General features: G+C 38.6%; 1 protein-coding gene across 1 annotated transcript in view; it reads left to right on the top strand.

Annotated features, from left to right (window-relative positions):
* The window catches only part of TTC33 (tetratricopeptide repeat domain 33), a 47,497-nt gene extending 23,845 nt beyond the window's left edge, over window positions 1–23,652 (top strand). Inside the window, exons 3-5 of the mRNA XM_074570425.1 lie at window positions 4,829–4,910; window positions 15,327–15,458; window positions 20,553–23,652. Coding sequence (XP_074426526.1) covers window positions 4,829–4,910; window positions 15,327–15,458; window positions 20,553–20,903 — 565 coding nt within the window. The 3' untranslated portion in view covers window positions 20,904–23,652. The remainder of the gene's footprint in view (window positions 1–4,828; window positions 4,911–15,326; window positions 15,459–20,552) is intronic.
* Window positions 23,653–25,262: the final 1,610 nt, after the last annotated feature.

The following is a 25,262-nucleotide window of genomic DNA, read 5'->3' as shown; positions in this document are numbered from 1 at the left end:
TGACAATGAGCCATATTCTTTTAAAAACGTTGTTTTCCTCTTCCCTCCCTTAGCTCTGTCTTACCATGTTTCCCCTCATCTTCCTGCAACATCTGATTGTAGGAATGTCCCTCCAAGTCTCTAAGAATTCCCAGTCTCTAAGAATGCCTTATCCTGTCTCCTGACACTGCTCTGCTGCTGTCCTGCAGGCCTGTCTCATTTGGTCTGAATTTGGTAACTATCTCATCTCTTCAGTATATCTTCAGATATATGCAGTGTCAGTCTGAGCCCTGTCTCAGTCTAGCAAGCCTGTCGGAGTAAAGCTACAGGACTCTAGATCCGGCATGATCTGCAGTGGTGGGTTTTAGTGTTATGTATACATGTATGATTCAAAAAATGATCTCTGTTTAACTTGAACAGGCTTTGATGGTGGGATTTTGTTGTTTGTTTTTTGTTGGTTTGGTTTGCTTTGCTTTTTTTTAAACCAGAAGTCTCCAATTAAATATTTTTTGTGGAAATATGAATTTGTTTTAATGATTTTGTTTAAGAGTTCAAGAGATCGTGTTTTCCCAGAAGTGGTGTTGAAAAAGTAGAGTGAAAGCATGAGATGTTTGTTTCAAAAGTTTAGCAAGCGGTAGTAAAATGTGCCAAGTCTGTGTCATTCCCAGATGGTCAGTAGCACATCTGAAGAGTGCAGTTGCAGTACTTTAGGGGAGCTATGGGATTTCATATGCTGTTAAATAAAAATTGGCAAGATCCATCAAGTCTTCTACACTGAAGCCATCCCTGATGTATCCAGTTCTTAATAATTTATTCCTTTTTATGGCATTGCAATAAAGAATAGAAAATGATAATTAAATTCTGGTTATAATTGTATTTGGTTTCTGTAATGAGGTGGACTATTTTTCTGAGATCACTCTGTGTAGGTAAAATTAAATATACCGTATCTCTATACTCACATACATAGTAATTCAATACTTCAAAATATGATAGTCTTTTCTTGAAATGCTTTATATTACTGGAGTTTGGAAGCTTAGTTACAGATTACAGCTTTACCTTTGCTGGAAATACTGATTTGATATTCTATAAAATTGAGATATGCCCATTGCTAATATTTTGTGACTTCTTTACTGCTACATCAGATACATTTTTATAGTAATTAAAAAAATTAATGGGTCTATTTGTTATAAGATTATATTTTGCTTAAAATTTATTTTCATTTAGACAAGACATAATCATATTTCATCTTAAATCACGTATCACTGAGGTTGCTGATGTCTTGGTATCATATAATCCTAAGGAACCCTAGGAGATTTCCTACCCCAACTCCTGCTCAAAGCAAGGTCAACTGGAGCAAGTTACTCAGGATCTTGTCCAGTTGGGATTTGGATATCTCCAGCAATGGAGATACATTTAAAAAGAATTTCCTGTGCTTCAGTTTGTGCCTGCTGCTTCTTATCCTGTCCCTGGGCACGACTGAGAAGAGTCTGGTTCTTTACTCCCTGCCCCCCTTCTAAATTGGGTATTATTACACTTTGATAAGATTGCCCTTGAGCCTTCCATTCTCCAGGCTGCATAGTCCCATCTCTCTCAGCCTCTCCATATATGGCAGATGCTCCAAGCCCTTAATCATCTTCGTGGCCCATTGCTGGACTCACTCCAGTATGTCCATGTCTCTGTCATACTGGGCAGGCCAGAACTGGACCCAGCACTGCAGACTGTGGTCTCGCTAGGGCTGAGGTAGATCATCTCTCTGTCTGTTGATGGTGCTGAGGCAGACCAGGATGTTGTTGGGCTTCTTTGCCACAAGGGCACGTTGCTGACTCCTACTCAACCTCTTGTCCCCCATGATCCCCAGGTCTTTTATATGCAAAGCTGCTTTCCAGTGAGTAGGCCCCCAGCCCACTGGTGCTTGGGATTAATCTCCACTTTGATAAATTTCACGGGTTTCTGAAGAAGGTTTATCGCATCGCCACTAGTGCATGGATATGCTATTTTTGAGTCTCATTTTTGTTTCTGAGGTGTTGTTTTTGATACAAGTTATTGTAACTTTTGAAGTGATAGGTTTCATATCCCTTTTTCTGAAGGGACGTAAGACATTGCAAATGGAATACTCTTTAAATATGCATTGATAAAACCCAAAGCAGATGTCATATTTGTATGGAAGCTTTCCTTTTCAAAAGTAGTTCTCCCTCCTTATACTGGTAATGGTACCGTACAGTTCATCTCAAAAAAGATACTGAGAGGCAGTAAAATTATCTGTTTTTAATTATTTATTTTACAACACTACCCCAGTGCTAGCTCACTTATTATTTCAGCCAAGGCTTATCGTTTTCATAAAACATTTACTGGAACATTGACTTTATATCTGTATCTTATATCTCCAGGCAACTTTTTCAGTAAGGTGTTTGGTATTTAATACAGTATATAATCTTTTCCCTCAAAAGAATGAGGTAGAAAATTCTTTGATTAAGAGATTATAGAAAGGATTTTTTTCCCAAATTTGTGTTACTAGAAAAAGCAACATGGCTCATTTTCTCTTAATAAGAATGATGTCCTTAGTTTTTCCTGGAACAACAATGGAAACTCAGGAAGCTCTTTTCCTGAGTATTTAAAAGAATCGAACAGTCATGTTTTATCAGACTTTCTTCTTAAGGAAATATATGCACTGGAAAGATCAATATTTCACAGCCACGTGGATATCTCCAAGCTGTAAACTAGTAGTCAATGGTCAGTCTTTTCAAGCAGGCGGTTCATCATTTACCTGCAGATAAATCTTCCTTCTCCAGCCCTTTTCTGTTGTGTTCTCAGTCTGGAAAAGTGGTTCTGACATTTCTGCCTTGGATCACACTTTCTGAGGATCCACTGATGTGGATCACACACGTCACTGCTCTTGGATCACGCTTTCTGAGGCTCACAGGCAGAGTTGAGTAAATTGCTGTTCATACACAGAGCACATGTGGCACAGCATTTCTGTGAATGGACAACTTCTTTTCATAGAATCATAGAATGTGTTGAGTTTAAACATCATCTAGTCCAGCCCCCCTGCAGTAAGCAGTGGCATCTTTAACTAGATCAGACTCTTTTCCCATGGCCATCTTTATTCTGTTGGCGGGCTGTTGACAAATTGGTAGCAAAACCCAACAGAATTTGGGGGAATATTTGCTTGTATTTGGTGCTCCCGTTAGAGGTAGCCTGTTCTTGCTGAGTTTTTATCCCATTGAGATGGACACTTTGAGCAACGATGTCCCCTCTGTAGAAGTAAAAATGAAGATTCCTGAAATGCAGCTTTTATATCTTGTATCTTTCTGTTTGCACAATGACAGTGTTGTTCCTCCCTTTCTGGTTACTGATGTTACTGTATTTGCTGTTTTCCAAAATCATCTTTTTCTAAACTTCTTTGCTACACTCACAATATTGCACCTTGCTGCATGGCCAGGACACCACCTAGCTGAGCTGAGGACATCTGTTATGCATATAGGTTTTATTGTGCCATGTCTGTGCTAGGTCTTGAACAAAATCATAATGTTCTACTCAAAAAGTAGTTCTTGCAAACTCTTGAATGACAGCTTAAGGCTTCTGCTGACATATGTAGAAAATGTGGTGATGTTTCCTTTAGTGTGAACACCTGCCCATGGGGAATGAACTGAGATTGCAAAATGCACAGCTGGAATCTAAACTTTGAGGAAATGCGAACATTTATTGAAACATCCTTTGCTTAGCACTCAAACAACATACTTATCAGTGTAATTTGAAAACTAATAATACCTGAATCACAATGAGAGTTTGACTGAAGTTGTATTGCTTTTCCGATCTATTCTTCTATTCCCAATCAGAACTTTCAGAAGCCTTCATGTGACTGCTCTGGAAAACCTGGAGGTGTAATACAAGCCAGGGGACCAAAAAATGGGGAAGGGAAAGGGAAGGAAGAACGGGGAGTATGAGAATGTAAAACCTGTTTAGTATGAGGTGCATCTGAAAATTACTTTAGTAATTGTATTGTGTGTATCTACCAAGAGTAACTGCTTTCATATCTGCAGTGAAATTAATCTAAATATAAGAGTTCCTACACAGTTCCGTAGCAAAAGTGGATTTTGAAACAGATTCAAAGAACTTGTGGCATCCCACAGACTCGTTAAATGTTAATCTGAGGCTACTTTTAGGGCTGGAAGACTGCACCCCTGTAACTGCGTCTTATGCTATTACAGTTTTTCGGTATGGTTCAAAACCCTCGTATGCATTTGTCCAAGTTTTACCTCTTTGTTCAAGACAAAGACCTACTTTTTATTGGTTTTGTTTGGTCAACTCTTCTGCAACATATTATGAAGGTACTGTATACCTTCCCAAAGCTGAGCGATTTCTGTTTACTTTCAACTTCCTTCTTATATACCAAAGTTACTCAGATGTCCTTATCTTACAGTACAAAAATGCAGGAGAGAAACTCCTATGTTTCAGCCTTTTTAGACTGAAAAGAAATTTTAAATTATGACTGTAACAAGGCATGTTGGGCTCAGATTATATTTCTTTATGCCTTACTAAGGATGATTTTGACAATGAGGGATGTGGATTCAGTTCAGGATTTCTAGTTTTAAGTCGTTGCTTTGCCATAGGTCTCCAATGTTGATTTGTAAATTCACTTTTGGGCCGGTTGTACTTAGCATCCATTTGGTCAGAAGAACAAATAGCCAGTACCTGAAAACAGTTCAGCGTGTCTTACAGGGAAGTGGTTAGAAAAATCATTAATACTAATGCGATGCTGTGGCACTTTATTTGGGACAATGTCAGGATATAAATAGAAATATCTAGTATCTTTAAATATAGTGAGACTGTACTACTGTTTTAACTACAGGTACCGAGAGGCTATCCACAAGTGGGATGAAGCACTTCAGTTAACTCCAGAGGATGCTACGCTTTATGAGATGAAATCGCAGGTAAAGCATGACAATTCTTTATCAGTTTAGAAATTAAAAAAACAAACATTGTGCTTGTGAACAGACACAGTGCAACATTGTGTAGTTGTTGTGCTCATAAACTACAGCACAATTTGTTTCATTTTTCCCAACACAACAGGGTATCTTTTAACAGAGATTAAAATAATGCTATTATCCCATAAAAATCACAATAAACATCATCTTTAGACATGAATTAGGATGTTACAATGTGGAAAAAGCAACTGAAATACTAAAAAATTGTATTGAGAGGAGCAAGGAGAGCCTTACTGTGATAAATTAGCAAATTTGACCATTAAAAATCTGCCTGCTCTTTCTAAAGATTTGGCTTAATGCTTTTAACTTTAAACAGGATACTGTATGAAAAAGATGTGCTCCAGTCTGTTTTCCTATTAAGTATTACACAGATAAATTAGTCTTGGAAAAGACCGTTAAACAGGGTATACTTATGATGTTGATTTCACCGAGCCTTTATTTTAAAGCTGTTTTGAGGAAAAAGTCTTGCAGCCCGCAATGCCTCACTAAAGTTATGAGATCAGCTTGTAATTTCAGTGTGTCCTTATGTGGCTTAGATGGCAAAAGTGCCAGGATACTTTATTTTGTTTAGATTGGGAAGCTTTTGTCTCTACCTGTATGCAAAGGTACAAAAACAGTTGGTTTTTTTTCTGTATTAAAGAAAAATGCTCTTCTGCAAAAATGATTTTAATTTGGTTTGAGGATGAGAACAAGAAATGTATGGCTTCTTTCAAACAGCTGGACAGATTAGAATGGGAAAAATTATTTTTAGGAAGGCAGCTATTCAAATATGGCTGCAAAATACATTGTTTGAAGTTTGGAGAAAGGAAAAGAGAAAGTAAAATCATGGTTCTTGAGTGTGTTGCGTAAATTTTAGGAATCTTGCTATATTGTTTAGTTTTAAAAATATTTGTTGTTACTATAATTCTTTTATTGTATCAAAAATAAAACACGACCCTCACCCCGCAAAAAAACCCTCCACAAAACCTAACACAAAACAAACCCCTCCAAAAAACAACAAAACCCAAGAAGCAAAGCTGGCTATTTTCCAAGGTGCAGTGGCTGCTCTTTTTTTTCCTGGATGCTGTCATATCTCCTCCTCACAGTCATGTTGCCTATGAAATGAAGAAAGTTTGATTCTGCAAAAGAATTAATTGAATAATCATAAAATCATTTCAATACAGTAATGCTAAAGGAGGCTTTTGTTTTATGTAGCTGCAGAAGGTTTAGATCTTACTTGATTTTGCATTTGGTTTGAGAAGTACATTATGGCTGTAAAGGTTTTTCTTCCTGAATTATTTGGGAGAATTGTATTGGTGGATTGCTGGAGGGGCTGGACAGGAAAGCTGGAGGAGGACTTTTTGCAAGGTTATGTAGTGATAGGACGAGGGGTAATAGTTTCAACCTGGAAGAGTGGAGATTTAGATTAGATACTAGGAAGAAATTCTTTACTCTGAGGGTGGTGAGGCAGTGAAACAGGTTGTCCAGGGAAGCTGTGGATGCCCCATCCCTGGAAGCATTCAAGGCCAGGCTGGATGGGGCTTTGAGCAGCCTGGTCTAGTGGGAGGTGTCCCTGCCCAGGGCAGGTGGGCTGGAACTAGATGATCTTTAAGGTCCCTTCCAACCCAAACCATTCTATGATCTTTCTAGCCTAGTATCCTGACAACTTCCAACAGTGGATGGCTGAGAAAAAGTCATACAGATGGTACAAGCACATAGCAGTACTTCCCCCGAGTTACTTTTCCCAGCCTCCTGCAGGCACTGGCCCTGGGACTTCTCTGTGTTTAGAAGTGCTTGAAAGATTTTTTCTTCAACAAATTTGTCTCATTGCTTTCTGCTCTCATGTAAATTTTTAGCATCTGCAGAGCTTTGTGCCAGGGAGCTCCAAAGCTTTCATAACGCACTATTGGAAGAGACAAAATAATATAATTCTACTTTAATTAGCAGCTTTACAGATTGTTGTGTGTTTTTTTTAACTTATGTAGCTATTCATTTGTACATTTAATTTTTAACTCCACTAATAAAGAAATTCTGTTAAGATGTGAAAATGGTATTGGTCCTATAATTTTTATTTTTTTTTTTTTTTTACTATAGTATAGGGATTGAACTCTGTTTTGAATAAAACAGACCACCTAGCAGGATTTCGTCTAGGTTGGAAAGAAGTGGTTCATGTGCTGTGATGCTGGCTCCTTAACACAGGGTGTTTTGGAAGTAGCCTTTATTTTGCCATTAGAATTACTTCTTTTTGACTTAAGAGAAAGCTGTTGAAAAGGACAGTTATGCTCAGTGGGACAAATTAGTGAATAGCTCTCTTGTAACAGTTCTTTATTATCGTATTATCTGAATGCAGGAATTAAGCTAGCTCTCCAAAAGTACTCTATTTAATGGAAATTATGCTAAAATTAAATATTTTCACAGTGGAAATAATAGGAGAACAGGGTTAGCTTACCAGGATACGAACTATGATGCAGAGACTTATGCCAACAGATGCTTACTACGACATCCTTCAATCAGTGCTCCAGCTGCAATACCTCACACTGAGGGGTGGTTGCTTACTTGGCACCCCAGTCCCTGTGTTTCAGCTAAACGGTGAGTTGGAGGAGTAAGGTACACGGCTTTCCTGCTGACCAGGATGAGCTGAGAAACCAGGTGTGTGACACTGATTCATCTTGTAAAATGTCTTTGCCTGTCTAACGAAACTATTGGGGAGTAATAAAAGCTAAAAGAAGATTAGAATCCCAGGCCTTTGCTTCCACCATACCTTTGCATCCTGTCCGGAGGAGGAGAGCAGTTGTACTGTTTCTCTTCGGTTTGACTTTCTGATATTGCATAACACCCCTGTTACACTGTGAATGAGAACACGTGGGAAGTTTATGTACAAAATATGCATTTATAAAATTATTTCTTGGATCTTTTTAACAAAACCTCTGATGTTTAAATGGGTGACATCTCTTTAGTACATGCAAGTAATTATTACAGATGTTTTTTGCAGTATGACTTATGCTTACTGGAAGCAGATTAGTATAATGCGTAATTTGATATCTTCCTACTTTTAAAGGCACTAATGTGAGTTGTAAAAATCCATTTTTGCCAAAATAGGAATATGTAATTCATTCCAAAAATATTGTGGTTAATATTTAAATGATACTGTCTTAAAGCTGACCATATTATTCCAATTCAGCATACCAGCACAAACACTGCAGCTATTACTGTGTAGCTAAATGAGAAAGTTTTGGTGGCTCCAGATTTGGAAGAAAACTGTACACCAACTCCAGCAAGGGCTTGACCAGCATTGCCTCTATGACAATCTGCCTGTCTTGGTATGTGAGTCACCTATTAGAGGACGTGATTCACGTTAAGAATGACTTTGTGTGATATGCAAAGATTCTTTATGGTCTATACTAATTTTTTTTTCAGTGAGGAAAAATCTCCTCATGAAGTAATTTCTTTTGAGAATGAACATTGGGTGGAGTGTCTTGCACAGGCTTGAATATCTGTATATCCTGTTACATTTATTAAGATAATCTTATGTTGGGTTATATAGCAGCTTCCCAGTTCATTAATATATCCTTTCTCAGCAGCAAACTTAACATTTTAAATACCCTGTTGCTTAATATGCAGCTCAGATAAATATGCTAATGACACAGTGGGAATCTGTAAATATTTATGGTAAGTTCTTAAAGATCGGTATTTTAACAGATGTAGGACAAATGTCTTTCAGTATTTCTGGGGGGTGGAAATAGTGTTTAAAGTTCCCAGTTGTCAATGACATTTGCAAGAAGCGTGTTTCCAGGAAAACATATGGGAATTGTGGAATTGCTCAACTGCTTCAAAAACCCCATAAAAGTTGATGAGACTTTTTTCCCTTGCTCTCAGCTACTCTTTGATCCATTTAAAACAGATTATTATGGCGCATGGAGAGGCTAGGGGTGCACTGAAACTGTTCTTTGCATGCAAGATCTTTCAGTGTCTGTACTTGATATTCCATTACCAGCCTAAACTGCTCCCCCATTGAAAGACCAATGAGTGGCAAGTAAATGTTCATGCAAACAGTTCATTTCTATGATTTTATTTAAAAAAAAAAACCCAAACCAACAAATCTTTAAAATAAATAACAACAGCTTAGTGTTGATTATGATATCAGATAAGTAGCATTGTAAGTAAATTGAAAGGAGTGTATGAAGACTACCTATATTAATTAAGTCACTAAGATTGAAATTCATCGGAGGCTAAGTTTCTTAAACATTGACTGGATTATTTTATTGCTGCTTTGAATTACAAAGGTGGAGGAACAGGCTTTGAGAAATTCTTTGAATTTGGGTCTGAACGTTTGTGTGCTGGACCACATATGACTTTCTTGGGTGAAGAGAGGTATTAAAGGACTACTACTACTTTGTATGCGTGTGTGTGTGTGTATATATATATATATATACACATATATACGTGTAACAAACTCTCTTGGGAATCAGGCAACTCTGCTTTTGTACACCACTCCTGAGAATTTACCTGGTTCATGTCGCTCATCCAGTGATACTTCCACCTCAGAGCTCAGATAACGTTGTCAAACACATGGTGCAACTATGACAGGATTCCTAAAGTACACAATACAATTGTTTATAAATGTTTTTAGAAACAGTAAATACAAATGTAAAAAAAAAAAGTCAGGTTTATCTCCATTTAATAAGCTTTTTGGATGTTTGTCATCAGTTGACTAAGGATCTAGTTTCTGTGCATCCCTGCATCCTTGGTTTCTCAATTTGCATTCATTGAACAGGACTGGGATTTCAGATGTATGTGTCTCTTCCTTTTTTTTTTTTTTTTTTAAGGCCAAACCCTATTATACTCATATCATACTCGTATTCAAATCATTCAGTTTCCCTGTCTTGAACTCAATGAAGAAATAATATCAACTTCCACCCATCCCTGTTCCTGCTTAAGAAATTATAAGGTTCCTAAGACATAACTGGACTTACAGTCACAAGTTTAGGTTATAAAAAATCACCTAATAATTGCCGATCATTTTTAAATGTTTGTTTGTTTATTTGTTTAAACTGGGATGTAAGAAGAAGAGTTTACCTTCAAAACATTGATGTAAATTCCAGACAGCTACATAGCAAAAAGCATTGCTGTGTGGTACAGCGGTAATTGTTTTACAGCATGGATAAATGTAGACTGCTTATGGGTAGGAAGAATTTTATTCATCAGTGTTTTGAAATGGGTTTCTGGATGGAATGGGGTCAGTTTCACTGGACTTGGAATGTATCTATATATAGTGATTCAGCTTCAAGCCAGTGAGCTCATCTAAAACCAGGACTTAGTCAGATTCATAACACTTCCAAAATAACGTGGGTAGGACAGGATGGGTCATTCTGCTGCATGGATATTTTATACTTGGTCAATCTCCTGATGAAAGTTGCTATGTTTAATTGTTTTCTTTGCCACTGAGTTCTTCTAATTCTTCTTATCTGTCCCATAGTTTTTTTTTTTTTTTAAAAAAAACTAGATCTATTAAACTAAGTCATTGTAGTGACATGGATGTTCGTTGTTGTAATGCATGTGATAATGGTAATTAAGTTCTGAAAATCCACCTCCTGAACATCTTTGTAAGACATTGCCCTCTAGTCATTTTTTATATATATGTGCATTGTCTTGAGTTGTGAGAGTCTTGAGATGTTTTTTCTGTTTTATAAATTTTTTTTTCTAATTGTTTCATTAGTTTTAAGAATGTTTTCTAATGAAGTGCCATCACTATAATTGGAAAATAAATCAAATATGCAATGAGATTATTTAACTGTGAACCTTGAGTGCCATCCTGCTAATGAAGTTTGCAAAAGAAAATTCATCTGAGAAATTAATTTGAGAGCAACAGGAAAGGAATAGAATCTTAGCCTGTTAGCTCTTAAAAGGGTGTTCATAAGCAAACACATACATCCTCATCTTTATCTTCGGTGATTCTGGCAAAATAGCCCTTTTCTGTCAAAATTGCATCAAGCTTGCGTGAAAATAGATTAAAGATCTATTTTTCAAGTAGGATTTTCTCTTTTATGAAGTTTTCCCCAGCATAATTTTGATAAGTAAAAGCTTAATATCTTCATACTCTCAAATGCAAGGTTATATTTGTCCTTTTTCTGAATGCCTGGCCATCTAAAGACTGTTAAGTTGATGCTAAAACACTAAGGAAGGGGCATTTAAATGGACTTTTCAGTGATAGATAGTTGTCTGTGAAGCATCATGCTATTTGTCTGGTCATTGAAAAATATCCTAGTATCTCTAAAAAGTAAACATCTGTTTAAAAAAGAAATATTACTTGTGAGTATGCTACCTTATTATAATGGTTTGTGACCTTTTTAGAATAAGCTTGTTCCTGCTTTTACTAGCAATTCGAATGTTTTGCAGAAAGTAACTAGTGGAGGGTGATAATTATCTCTGCTGTCAAAAACCCCCCACCAAAACCACACTGAAATCGATGTGAATGTAATTTGAATCAAAAGAGATTGCAGAAAATTACTGATGAGTTAATGTAATTGTATGCAGGTCTGGACTGATGCTGATGATGGCTTGCAGTTCAGAGTCAATTGTCCTGAAGTAGTCCATAAAACATTAAAAGAGGGTCAAGAGTTTGTTGTATTAAGTACAACAGAGCTCCCAACGAGAAACACTCCCCATGCAGAGTTCACTTTATGCTTTTGAAGAGAACGTGCTTATTTCAGAGCGAGCTTTTGGGGGTGTATTCTGTTTATTCTATCTTCTACAGAATAACTATTTCAAAACAGTTACTGAATTTAAATGTCTTCAGTGCAAACAAACTTATAAAGGAAATACATTACTGTGACAATCAGATAAAATTGAGCAAAGGTAAGAGCAGCAGCAAGCATTCTGGTCAGATTGGGTGTAGGGACTGCCACTGGCTTCCTGGTTCATGTTTCAGTCACACATCTGAATGAAGAAATACTTTCCTGATCAGCTCAAGTATTTCAAGCATATGGGCTGAAATGAAAGAAGACCTGGGGGTGTCTTTCTAAGAAGCAGAAAAATAGACCATTATGTTGATGCCATGTTGTAGCAAATAAAATAAGAGTAAACTATTCAAAAAGAGGTAAATAAAAGGAAACGAGCAATATAGATTCTTAAAACGAGAGGAGAAAATCAAGTTCTATGCAGTAGAAAGTAGGAGCAAGACTTTGAACAGGACAGTGATTGTCTAATTTTTTATTAAGTCAAATGGACTTTGGTCCATTATGTTGTGGTATGTAGGGATCAAGAAAACCGACAGTAAAGAGAACATAATCAAGACAATAAAAAACAGTTTTGCAGATAGCAAAATAGCCTTGCCGTCATACAAGGCATAAGCGTAGGCTAAATTTATGTGAAGGAAGAGAAAAATTCAAAAATGATACTGTTGTGGTAATGACAGTGCTACAGATAAAAGAAAGTAAGATGATTTGGGAATGAGGCAAGGAGTTCAGTTCTAGCTATGTTTAAACTAGTGATGAGTTATGCAAGAAGATCTGAAAGGCAATGGAAGTATTTCAGAGTAGCTGCATCCTAGAAAATAAGCCTCACATCTTTCCATGCTGAACTCAAGATTATTATATTATTCAAGTATATATAAATCCTTGATATAAATATAACAGTATATATAAATATAATATATAAATACAACAGTATATGTTGTACAGGAAATGCTATCTGTGGAATTAGCAATATGATTGTGAGTTTTTGTCAGGATGAGAAATCTATGTTTTGTTGAAGGCTACTCATATAATTCCCATGATCTACTACCTGGCTTCCCCCTTTTTGAATGTACCCTGTCCAAGGGGCACGTGTGTGAGGAGTGACAATAACCCTTTGGGTCCTTACCATATTAGTGAAGTGGAGACCACACTAGACTGTCTGTTACGGGGGGATGATGTACATACACATAGGTTTGGTGCTTGATGTGACAGTGTGTTGAGCGTGTGACAGGCACGTTGTACGACAAAGGGGGCTACCGCACACATGCTTCCTGTCTGGCTTTGTCTTGTCTGTGTGGCCAGTCCCGGTAAAAGGACTAAGCACCTCTTGTCAAAGCTGTGCAGAAGAAAACTTTATGCTAGCAGTGTTGTTTTTTCTCCTTTTTCAGCATGGCTTTCCAGATGTAGAATAATAGAGTTTTTGCTGGTTCAGTTTTTAAGTAGCAGTGGTATCTGCCATGCAGAGGTATTTTATTAAAGTGATGATAATGTCACAGGTAGTGTAACCCAAGGTAAGGCTGCACACATTCAGGTCTGCCATTGTGTGCTCATTTTGATGATCTCTTCACCTGAAAACAAAAGTGTAGGAAAATAGTGTGCATTAACAAGTTTATTCTTTTATAATTACTGACAAGTATATCTGAGTCATTTTCTTAATAACTGAAAAAAATGCCACCTGTGCTGACAAAATGCATATACATTCGTAGTGGTGTTTGTTTGAATGTACCTTGAAAAACTGATGCCATAGTAGTAGGAGCACAGTAATTACCACCATGATCTGGAAGAGTATTTTTAAAGCAACTGTCTAAATTAGTACACACAATGCTGACAAACAGATGAAAGTGGAATAATTGTCTTTTATTAGTGAGCTCACAATTCACTAAACGTCATTAAAAACTACAAAAGATTTCTTAAATACTTACGTAGAAGTTCTGGAATTATGTTGCAGTAGAAAGTACTGGTAAGAAATACTGAATGCTCAGGGCGTATAAAAATGTTCAGGTGAGTGTCTACTTGGATTTGTTTTCTCTTATGAGATCAAAGACATTAATAGATTAATGTAAAAGCTGTCTGATAGATTCAGAATCACTTAGTCTTGGTAGGATATATACCTGTCCACTTCCAAGTTTGATTCCATTCACAGATCTGCAGATAAGAGAACGTGTACAGAAAAATGCAGCTGAACTGAAAGTTTTGGAAAAATACGTAGTATTCATACCAAACTTTGCTTACAAAGGATGGTCATTGAGAACTGTTAAGGAAAAAAGGAAGAAGGACAGGACATACAACTATGGGGGGGCTTTTAAAAAGATTTTTAGGTACTTCTAAATTCCAGTGTACAGCCTATTAAATCAAATTTAAGAGAGAACCCATAGGCCTAGTCTTTGGAAAAAATTTAGTCTTATTGAAACCGTGGGAGTATGGATCCAAGGGACTTATTGGAAGCTATGCTTCGTGTGTTTCTTGGGTACAGGTTTACTTTCTGTAGTAAAGCTTTTTTCTTTTTTTTCCATGGTACTCATCCCAGTGCTGTGCAAGTACTTTATGTTAATAAATACTCAAGATTATTGCATTTGAATCCTGAATCCACGCTCATATTTATCTATATAATATATTGTAGAACAGTAAAGTTAAATAAATGCTTTTTGCACTTCAGCAGTAGTCCTAATATGTTCTAATATTATTCATGATGCTTGCAGGTCAGTTGGGATGAAAGTGGTTGCCCACACATGAGTCTTACTCTTGTGGTTGACATTCTCATCATACTATAGGAATGTGGTTGTCATTTGTTTCTTACACTGGTATCTATCACCCTAGCATGTGGGTGTCTGAAATCATGATCTCAGAGTGATGCAGGTCTTCAGGTAATGTGCCAATCTCATGGTGGTCTTGGAAAATTACAGCAAGGTTTGAGACATGTTATGTATTGTTGAGTATGATTTATAGGCTTGGTTATGGAGATTCAATGCAAGGAATAGAATACTATGGTGACAGGCTGACACTAAGCTGTACTGCTGAGTAAAAGAGATTTCCACATTCGGAAACCACTTTTTTTTTTTTTTTTAAGTGTAGGTGACTTAATGTCTAAGTTAGGTTTTGCTGTTGCAGAATGATTACTCTCCAAATACAATAGTAATTGTTAAGGGTTGTTTCCATGCGGAATTGCCAGGATTTTTTCTATGATTATATCATGCACACTGTAACTGAATTTGGTAGATTCCACTCTTCTATTAAAAAAGAGAAATATAACCCAGGAGTTTTTCAACGATACTTGCTTATTTATTGTATTTAATTCTCAATGTGTTTGTCCTTCAGTGTATTCTGTTAGGCTTTTACAGAGCATGGTGTTTGTAGGGAGGAAGGGAGAGGGAGGGACATCTTCAGAAGCAATTAATCTGCTTCTGATGAGTTGCTTAAATAGTTCAGATGAATCATCCTCTATCGTAACCTGTTGCTCTCACCTGTTGCAGTGATTCTGGGTGACTTGCTGTGATCAGACAACTAACTTTTAAACTAGAAAAAGCTAGGTGAAATGAACCTGTCCTTAGTTATTGAAATAATGGTGGTTGCCTGGGTAATCCCAGAAAACCTAAATCTGTTTTCAAATTTGCTTATTCCTATTCCTCTTATTTTTCTTTTTGTGTCATAGGTCCTGATGTCTTTACATGAAATGTTCCCAGCAGTGCATGCAGCAGAAATGGCTCTCCAGAGAAACCCACGTTCCTGGGATGCCTGGCAGACTTTGGGGCGTGCCCAGCTTGGATTAGGAGAGATAGCACTGGTAGGAAAATGGACAACATTAATATGCTAAACTTGTAAACCACATCCTCTGAATTGTGTGTGAGAGAATGAAAGTACAGAAATACCAAGATAACTGAATATCCTTATGTAACCTGAAAGTAAGCAAGGGAAAAGGTTGTTGTTATTTATGTCCAGTATTCCCTCCACTTTGTTGTTTTTCACAAATGCTTCCTGTGTGGTTTTGTTGCCAGGCTTGTGGAAGACCAGCCTAGCTCAAAGCCTTTTGTGTTCTATATTGTATTTTTGTGGCGGCCTTATGCAATGTAATAATTCCGTTGACATAACTGCACATACTACCTTCTGGGTACTGTACTGCTACAGCGCAGCTCACCATAATTTAAAGATGAAGGTACTGTGAAGTCCCAGTTGATATTCAGGCTCAGTTTTATACATGCCTGCTAATAAAATTCTATTATCTTGTTTTATGTGTCTCCTACACTCCTGCTTCAGGTGCAGCAAATCATGTGTCCTCATTCCTGCTTCCTTCTGTCTCCTTGACCCCAAATGGAGGCTAAAGTTGCTTCTTTTCTTACTAAGACAGCAAAAAGGCTGGGAAGTTCTGTACCAGCTGGAGTGCATCTTTTCTCTAGGTCCAGCTGTATACTGTGGTGCTGTCATGGCTACATGATGTGATGCAAAGGGGGACTCTTCCCCTATCTCATATCACTCTCAGCGTATAGGCTATACGCTGTAAATAATGTAACATATATAGTGTAGAAGTTTTCTGCTGGTTAGTGAGGAAACATAGTGAGTGAACTTTTAAATTCAGACACATTCATAAAAGTCCATTAGAAAAATAATGCAATGTGAGCTCTCGGATAAAAAAAGATACTGGTTTCATTTTGATGCAGCCCACCTCTCTGGGGAACCTGTGCCAGTGTTTCACCACCCTCAACATAAAAAAAAAATCTTCCACGTATCTAGTCTGAATCTGCCTTCTGTTAGTTTAAAACCATTACCCCTTGTACTATTGCAACAGCCCCTGATAAAAAGTCTGTCCTCGTCTTTCTGATAAGCCTGTTTTACGTACTGAAAGGGTGCAATAAGGTCTGCCTGGAGCCTTCTCTTCTCCAGACTGAACAACCCCAACTCTCTCAGCCTGTCCTCATAGCAGAGGTGTTTCATCCCTCTGATCATTTTATGGCCCTCCTCTGGACCCGCTCCAACAGGTCCATGTCTTTCCAGTGCTGAGGGCTCCAGAGCTGGACGCAATACTACAGGTAAGCTGTCACTAGAGCAGAGTGTACGGTGACAGCTCCCTTGACCTGCTGGCCGCGCTTCTTTTGATGCAGCCTGGGATGCGGTTGGCTTTCTGGGCTGTGAGCTCACATTGCTGGCTCATGTCCAGCTTTTCACCCACCAGTAACCCCAACTCCTTCTCAACAGGGCTGCTCTCAATCCTTTTATCCCCCAGGCCATATCAATATTGGGGATTGCCCCAACCCAGGTGCAGGACCTTGCTATTGCCCTTGTTCAACCTCGTGAGGTTCACGTGGGCCCACTTCTCGAGCCTGTCCAGGTCCCTCTGGGTGGCATCCCGTTCCTCAGGCTTGTCAGCTGCACCACTGAACTTAGTGTGGTCCTCAAACTTGCTGAGGGTGCACTGGATCCCACTGTCTATGTCATTGATGAAGATATTAAATAGTACTGGTCCCAGTATGAGCCCATGAGGGACACCACTTGTCACGGATCTCCATTTGGACATCGACCTGATGACCACTACCCTCTGGATGCAACCATCCAACCTCATCCACCAGACAGTCCACCCATCAAATCCATACCTCTCTGATTCAGAGAAAAGGATGCTCTGGAATACCATATCAAAGGCCTTACAAAAGTCCAGATACATGATGTCCATAGTTCTTGCCTTGTACACTGATGTAGTCACTCCATCAGAGAAGCCCACTAGGGTGGTCAGGCAAGACTCGCCCTTGGTGAAGCCATGCTGGCTGTCTCATACCACCTCCCTGTACGCTTTCTTTGACCTTCCTTTTCTGGCTGACATATCTGTAGAAGCCCTTCTTATTATTCCTTGCGTCCCTTGCCAAGTTCAGCTCTAGCCGTGCCTTGGCCTTCCTGCTTGTCCCTGCCTGTCCCTGCTTCCACTGCCTGGGCATTTTCTTCTTGCCCTTTAGTTTGACCTCAGGTCTCAACTCAGCCTTACAAGTCTCTTGCCTTCCTTTTTGGATTTCTTACACCTGGGGATTGAGAGTTCTTCTGCTCTCTGGAAAGCATCCTTAAAGATCTGCCAGCTCTGTTCTGCTCCCTTGTCCAGGGAGTTTCCCAGGGGGTCCTATTGTCTGACTCCTTCAACAGCTGGAAGTTTGCTTTCCTAAAACTTGGGGTCCTGACTTTATTCTTCACCTGACCCATATACCTCAGGACTGCAACCTCCACCAGTGCATGATCACCGCAGTCCAGGCTACCTCCAGACATCACCAATTAGCGTTGGTGACCATCAGGTCCAGTAACGCACCTCCTCTGGTAGGGCCATCTATTATCTGGCTTAAGGAGTTATGCTCGATGCACTCCAGGAGTTTCCTGGATTGCCTGCAGCTCGCTGTGCAACAGACAGCAGATATCGGGGTGGTTGAAGTACCCCAGTAGGATGAGAGCCTGTGAGCGCGATGCCTCCTGTGGCTAGAGTAAGAAGGCTTTGTCAGTAGCCTCCTCTTGATCTGGTGGCCTGTAGTAGACACCAGCCACAAGGTTACCTTTGTTGCCTTGGTCTCTAATTCTTACCTACAAGCTTTCATTGTATAGTGACAATTACTAGGTCCATGTGTTATAAAAACATGTTATAAAAAGTGAAGTCTGATCAAAACTGCCCGTCGTATTTAAAGGCTCTGCAAATAAGCAGAAGGGATTCTGCTCATGGGACAACTGAAAGGCTGTTTGCTACAGAATACCCTATAGTGATATGAAATGTAAAATATTTTTAAAATGCAAATTCTTCAAAGATTAAAATTCCACAAGTGAGAACACCTTGCAGTAGATTTTATACTAGTCTTCCTTACAGAGCAAAAGCAGATATGTGACTACATACTGATTTAAAATCCCACAGTCCTTAGGTGCAGGGTCTCTAAGACCATAGCTGCCCATTAAAATGAGGCTAGGAATACCAAGTTTATCTAGTGCCACCACATTTTCCTATAATGCCAGACAGGCAGTTGGAGAAGGAGACTTAGATATCCGTCAGGGGGAGAATTAAAAGTAGCACTGCTATTTTCTTTTCTTCTGTCCTAACAGAAATTAATAGCTGTGGAAGCAGTTACAGTGGCAACATGAAATTTTATGTGGATGTCAATTCTGTATTTTTCAGTATCACAGTGCTGCTTTAAAATTAATCCCTCTGATCTTTTGCTTAAAATTTACTTTATTATTGTATTTTTATTATTTATTTATAAAATCGTCACATACAGGATCTTTTTTCTAATAGATTTACAAAGATGATCGTTTTATGCTGTATTGTATAAATCATTTAGGCAGCTTCTAAGCTTATTAAATTTTACCTTACATGTAATTATTGTATTTAATGTTGTTTATTGTGCATGACCATAACTATATTGACAGGTTTCAATTAGGGAGCCTCTTTCATGGAAAGCTTAAAAGCCAATAGTGTTTGTTTATATTTTGTTTTCAACAGAAATACAAAAAAGGGGATTTAGTATTTATTTGTAGCTAATCTATCCCTGTAAATGAAAGGCTAGCAAAGTTGAATAAAACAACACTCTTGCAAGAATTAAACTGCACTTCTCCTTCTGTTTAAAGTTCAGCATGCTCCTACACTTCAGAGCTGGCTGTGGACCAATAATAAAGTATTATGTTTTTTTTCCTGGAACTGAAAGACTGCCTATTACAACAACAGTAATACTGATAGCATAATCAGCATTTCCTAAATCTGATTTATATCTCTTGTCTGCTGAGTTCACGTCATACAGAGTTTGTATATTAATCTGTGCCAGCAGAAGGATGAATTGGCAGTTTCTGTCAATGCAGATGAAACGTTGTGATTCTTCACATTAATTTGCATGCTGTAAGTATTTATAAATTCCAACAGGATATGGAATTCGATGGTTGTTCATATGTCTTTAAAGTCTTTATATGCAAGCTGCTAGGACTCTTCCCAAATATAATCTAAATCCATATTACCACTGTTTTCCCACCCTACAGGAAAGCTTCTGTACAGTGTCACACAAGAGTTTGTCACTCGGGTGGCCATTCCATAACTGACCATACAGTCAAAAATATGAAATACACACTTGCCTGTGTGTACATACACATAAGTCTGTACTTTTTCACTGTTAATATAACTATAAATACAACACAGTTGTAATTCTTGGTCTAGCATTTTTCCAGTGTTTTAGCAATCCCTTCTTGTTGCCAAATATCACATCTACTGAATTAGATGGTCACCTTTTTTTTATATTCAACAACTTCTGTGTTGAGTATTTATATTTGTGGGACTTTTCCCAATTGAGCTGAAAGGCAGGAGAAACAATATCAACTATACTTACTTGTATTAGTATTACATTATTTATAAGATTATTGTAGTTCTTTCTTAGAGCAGCTCCAAGCTGGGAGTTTATTTGTCAGTTTTTGCCTGCTTCGGTAAGTGTGTTACAGAAGGTTGTCACGGGGCTAGGACTGCTGTAGTATTAGGTCTGTTTGTGAAATTACTACATGCTAATTTAAAAGCAGCAATATTAGTGATACTTCAAATCCCAGTCATTCCTTTTCTTTGTGTTCATTAAACCACATCTATCTGCTTTTGCTTTCCCATACCTCTGATGATAGGAGAAAAGGGGGATAGAAAACCATCAAAACACAGATTATTTTTGCTTTTACCTTTATAGGTATGTTTTTAGGTATGTTTTATGCGCAGTTGTTAGGGGGTGACGCTGCTATTGAACTTACATCTGAGGGAGGATGGTTGCACTAGAGACAGGCTGGAGTTATATCACTTTTGTATTTGCTTGAATGATGTATGTATTTTTTTTGTTGTTGTTGTAATTTCAGTGATGAAATAGGCTTTAAAGACCTAATCCTTGTGTCTTTTCTTTTCTGTTTCTAGGCAATCCGAAGCTTCCAGATGTCCTTACACATCTTTCCAATGAACCCTGAAGTATGGAAAGAGGACCTTTCCTGGGCAAGAAAACTACATGAGCAGCAGAAGGCAACAAAGACTGAGGCAGTGCAAGCACTGGCAAACGAGAAACAGCTTGCGCAAGAATCAATCCCAGACTACGACTTTGAAAGTGACGAAATTGTGGCAGTCTGTGCTGCCATCGCAGAGAAGGAGAAGGCTCTTCCGGCAGCTAAAACAGTAGTGATTGTGTCTGCTTCAGGCACAGTAGAGACTGTTACTGAGAAGGAGAATTGTCCTGCAACTCCTGATGAAACCCTTTTCATCAGAGCCCGATAGGGTAGCCTTAGAGGCTGCCACGCTGTTTTAAGAACTGATGTCATTTATTGTATTGGGCTTGCTTTGGTTTTGTTTTTTAAGCAGTGGGAGGGCCTACAAAAGTTGACAAATTGGAAGTTATTTTTCTTTTGTAAATGACCAGAGTTGTTGTTCCATCCATATTTTTGGAGAAGAAAGCCAGGAGCTGATTCTAAAAATCTTATGCACAAATGTAATTTAAAATGCTTAACTACATTCTAACAACTGCTTTTATCTTTATGTATTTCATAATTTTACAAGTTAATGTCTACATCTTCCCAGTAATTAATAAGCTTTTATTTACACTGTAAAAAAAAAGTTTTAAAAAAATCTATTTCAACCCTTATTTGTTAACATTATTTATCTTCCACTTAAAGTGTGAGCTGCTCTCTGTTATCAGAAGTCTTTGTTTTCATCAAGACTACTTTTTCTATGAGGAAGTTTCCTGTGAAGCAGTGATGGATTGTTATTTTGCTTGTGTGTGTGTGATAGATCTGGCATGTGGTTTTGTCCGCAGGACACAGGTATCCAGCGCCGTGTGAGCGGTGCCGCCCGGGGGGAGCGGGACAGAAGCCGCTTGGAGCGGGCTGGGGCGGGGAGCGGCTGTTCCGTAATCTGTTCCGTAATCGTGTTTGTATATTCCTCTGTCCATGTTGTTGTTGTTGTTGTTTTCTTGTTCCCCTTGCTGTGCTGTTAAACTGCCTTTGTCTCAACCCCAGAGTTCTGCCTTTTTTTCTTCCGGTTCTTCCCGTGTTGGGAAGGCCCCAGCAAGCGGCAGGTGGTTTTTTGTTGCCGTCTGGGGCCAAAGCACGACAGGTTTGTAATCAAGTGAAATCAGTGGAGACCTGTATGTTGCTTTCACAGGTGAATGTGTTAAAAGCTTTCTGATTAGATGAAAGGAAACGCTATACCAAACACCCCTGAGTGTTTAGTTATTACTAAATGTTTCACCAGAAGAAAGAATATTCAGCTGAGACTGAAACTGGCCCGTCCTTATCTCGAGTGCTGTGCTACAGACATCACCAAAAGTAAAATGGTGGGAGCTGGAAATATGTATGTCTGAAGTGTATTGCGGTCAGCCTTTTCTTTCCTACTGAGGCTAATCTGATAAAGGGCGTCAAATTGTTTTTCCTAATTCTTATGACCTGCCATTTAAAGTGTGTTCTTAGTGAACCAGTTTTTCAGGACAGCATTGCCTGAGTCTCCCTTTTTATCGTTTTCGGATTTTGGATGCTGTGGTGGGTATTCACATTGTGTTAACTTAGAGGCATAAAGTAGGAGATTTGTTTAATGTTCGTCTTTCTTTAGGGGAAGGTGGCTGTTGGTCCTCGGATGGGCAGTTCAGCGAAATGACGTCACCCTGCTTCTTTGATGCGCTCTGTGCTGAGACTGCTCTCTTTTCACTGTCTCGGTGACATGGTCACCTCCTAACGGGACTGGAAAAAATAGTCAGCTGAGGAATTCCTGGGGAATTTAGGATTGGGAACACGTCATTTCTACTTTATAACATTTTGCATGATGGAAACATTTGAGTAATAGTTTTGTAGACAAGTGAAACCTTTTGAAGTCAGTCATCTTTTCCTTTTTCATATCTATTTTCAAAATAACACATTTTAAAAGGAAATAACATCGCTCAAGAAACAGTGATTTTTGCAACAGAAAGTGTATTGTAGAAAAATTTATGTCAGGTCATACTTTCAGTTGAGTATCAGAGGACGCTTACAGTCTTTTTGTTGAAATTAATTATCCCTTTCAAAAACTTAATTGCTGTGTTGTACTTACTAAGTTTTCATCAATTTGCAAGATTCTTCCTGAATGTATTTTTGTGTATATGTGAATTTTTAGATCTGTGCTGGCACGCACGCACACAAAAAATTTACACTTTTTAACATCTCCTGAGTATTCAGAATAATTATAATTACAGCAACTAAAATATATTAAGAAATATAAAACTTCACCATGCTACATTTTTATTTGTTCTTTCAGTTCAGAAATAGATCTTAAATGCTTACTGAGTAGGCATTTGGTTGAGATACAGCTGTTCCAGTTGTCCCAGCTGAAGAATTTCCTAATCTTATTTTTTTCATAACAACCTAAATAATACAATCTGTTGAGCCATAGGAAGAGTTAGTATGAGAAGGATTTGAGCAGATTTCTTCAAAGAAGAAACACTCTCTGGCTAGAAGAGGAGATGAGTGAGAAGCTGTAAGGTACGTTTTCATTTTGAAAGGAGCTCAGCTATAATCCAACACATCTCTTCTGTCTTTGCGCTTTATGCATGTGCCAGTGTGATGTATTTACTCATGCAGGCAGAGCTGCCTCCCGGCTTTCAGAGGGACATGTTATCACAGAATCAGTTTCCAGTGAAATGATTACAGAACTCCTATTGGCTTCAGCCCTGCTGGGCCAAGCTAATGGAGAGCTGTGCAGCCACCACACCATCAGGCAGAACGGCTGTGCCAGGTTCGAGGGGTGTTTGTTTCCATCCCCTGTACTAAACTCGTTTTCCTTCTGATTAGATTAGGTTATGAATTCTAGGTATTGTCAGGACTGTGGTGTCTTGTAGAGCACTGTAGAGCAGATAAGTTCTTGTGACGCTGTTCTCTTCAAACTGGGAAGATGTTCAAAAATTGATGATTTCAACATTGTCTTTTGTACAGCATGCCGTGTTTTGCATGTATGGGATTTTTTGGATCTCTTTTGAATAAAAGAGTGACATCTCTGCTGCTTAGTGATGCATGTTTATTCTTTTGGTTATAAGAAGAATGAGGGTTACCATTGACCATTTTAGAGTGTTACTCATTTAATCAGTTGGCTTCTACTGCCTCTGCTGAACATGGTAACGTGTTTTAGTGAAGAAAAAAAAAATCTCAGGAAAAATGTCTAATAAAAGGTAGTGCTCAGTGCTTTTAAACCTCTCAGGGGTATCCAAATGAGGGACCCAAAGGAAAAAGCCTTTGTTATAAAAAATAGGATATCTATGAAGCACACTTTGCCAGCAGGAATTTATTTTTACTGATCATCACCAGTGGCAGAGGCTGCAGTAGCTTCCATGTGTTTCCCTTCCATATGAATCATACATTGAAGTGCTGAAGTGTTGCAATGTCATTAAAGAGGAAATCTCAGCAACAACAGTAGGTTAGGTGGATTAATTTTGCTTAGTTTAAAATCTACAATTAAACATTTAAATATAATTTTTCCCTTTGGATCCCTTTATATCCAGTGGAAAGAAATACACAGCCTCAGAGAGCCATTCACTTGCCTTCTGTTAGGTAAGTATCTTAGCATGAGCTGAATCAGCCTCCCAAGGTGCCTAATTATTTCCATTGACTACAGAGGAACCTGGAGGTGACTGACTGGCATTAACTTCAAGTGCTGAAACAGGGCGGATGAATTCCGCACTTATAGATGGAGATAAGTGTCTTTAAAAAACTAAACATAGATTATACTGAGAGAGAATAAGTCCTTTCTGACAATCCTAGAGGCTAAAAAGTGTGGATCAGATAGCACAACAGTGACTCTAATTTGATAATTCCCTAAGAGATTGGATTTTAAAAATAGTTATGGAGGGGAACAATGCAAGTGTAAGAGTTTCCTCTACTCTTCTAGTTCCTGAACGTTGTCTTTGAGTATCTATTGGTGTTGGGGATCAAGATGAGCAAGGCAGCATTGGAAACCTACCTGGGCATACAAGATAAGTGCTCCCCAGATCCTCAAACCAAGAGGAAGGAGGTAAGAACCAATATTGAGGGCAGGTGCTCTCTTAGTTTATTTTGAGGTCATATAATAGCTATAAGACTATAATAAGCGTAGTTATAACTGGGGCGCAGGAAAGCAGAAGCACGTGGGCTTGGTTTATTGGCAGGTTGCAGACACCCTGTGTTTATTGTAGGTCAGTATCATGTTAACATCTAGTTCTCAAATGGATTGGAGTCCTTGGCCTGTGGTTTCTCCAGAGAGGGCTACTATAGAAGTGGGAGGACCTTATGAGCATGGATGATGGCTGGATCCTGCCAGATGTGCTGGCCTGGTTTTGAGGGCTGATTTTCTAAGAGCTGGAACTGTAGGAGCTATAAGGATTGTAGAGGGTAAATGATCAAAGGGAAAGATTAGAGGTGGGGAATGCATTGACTATTTGGGTTCAGAAAGCAGGTGATTTAGACTTCAGTTGGTTTCCAGATCCAGGAAAGCTGGCAGGTCTAGAACAAGGCCTAGTAGTGGAAAGGTCTGGTGGTATTTAGTAGCTCTAAAGGCTGAACAACCCCAGCTCTCTCAGCCTGTCTTCATAGGAGAGGTGCTCCATCCCTCTGGTCATCTTCGTGGCCCTCCTCTGGACTCACT

The sequence above is a fragment of the Larus michahellis genome, chromosome Z (genome assembly GCF_964199755.1).
Source record: "Larus michahellis chromosome Z, bLarMic1.1, whole genome shotgun sequence".
NCBI classification, from domain to species: Eukaryota; Metazoa; Chordata; class Aves; order Charadriiformes; family Laridae; genus Larus; species Larus michahellis.
Note: the sequence above shows the minus strand (reverse complement) of the source record. Positions and strands in the feature narration are given on the sequence as shown.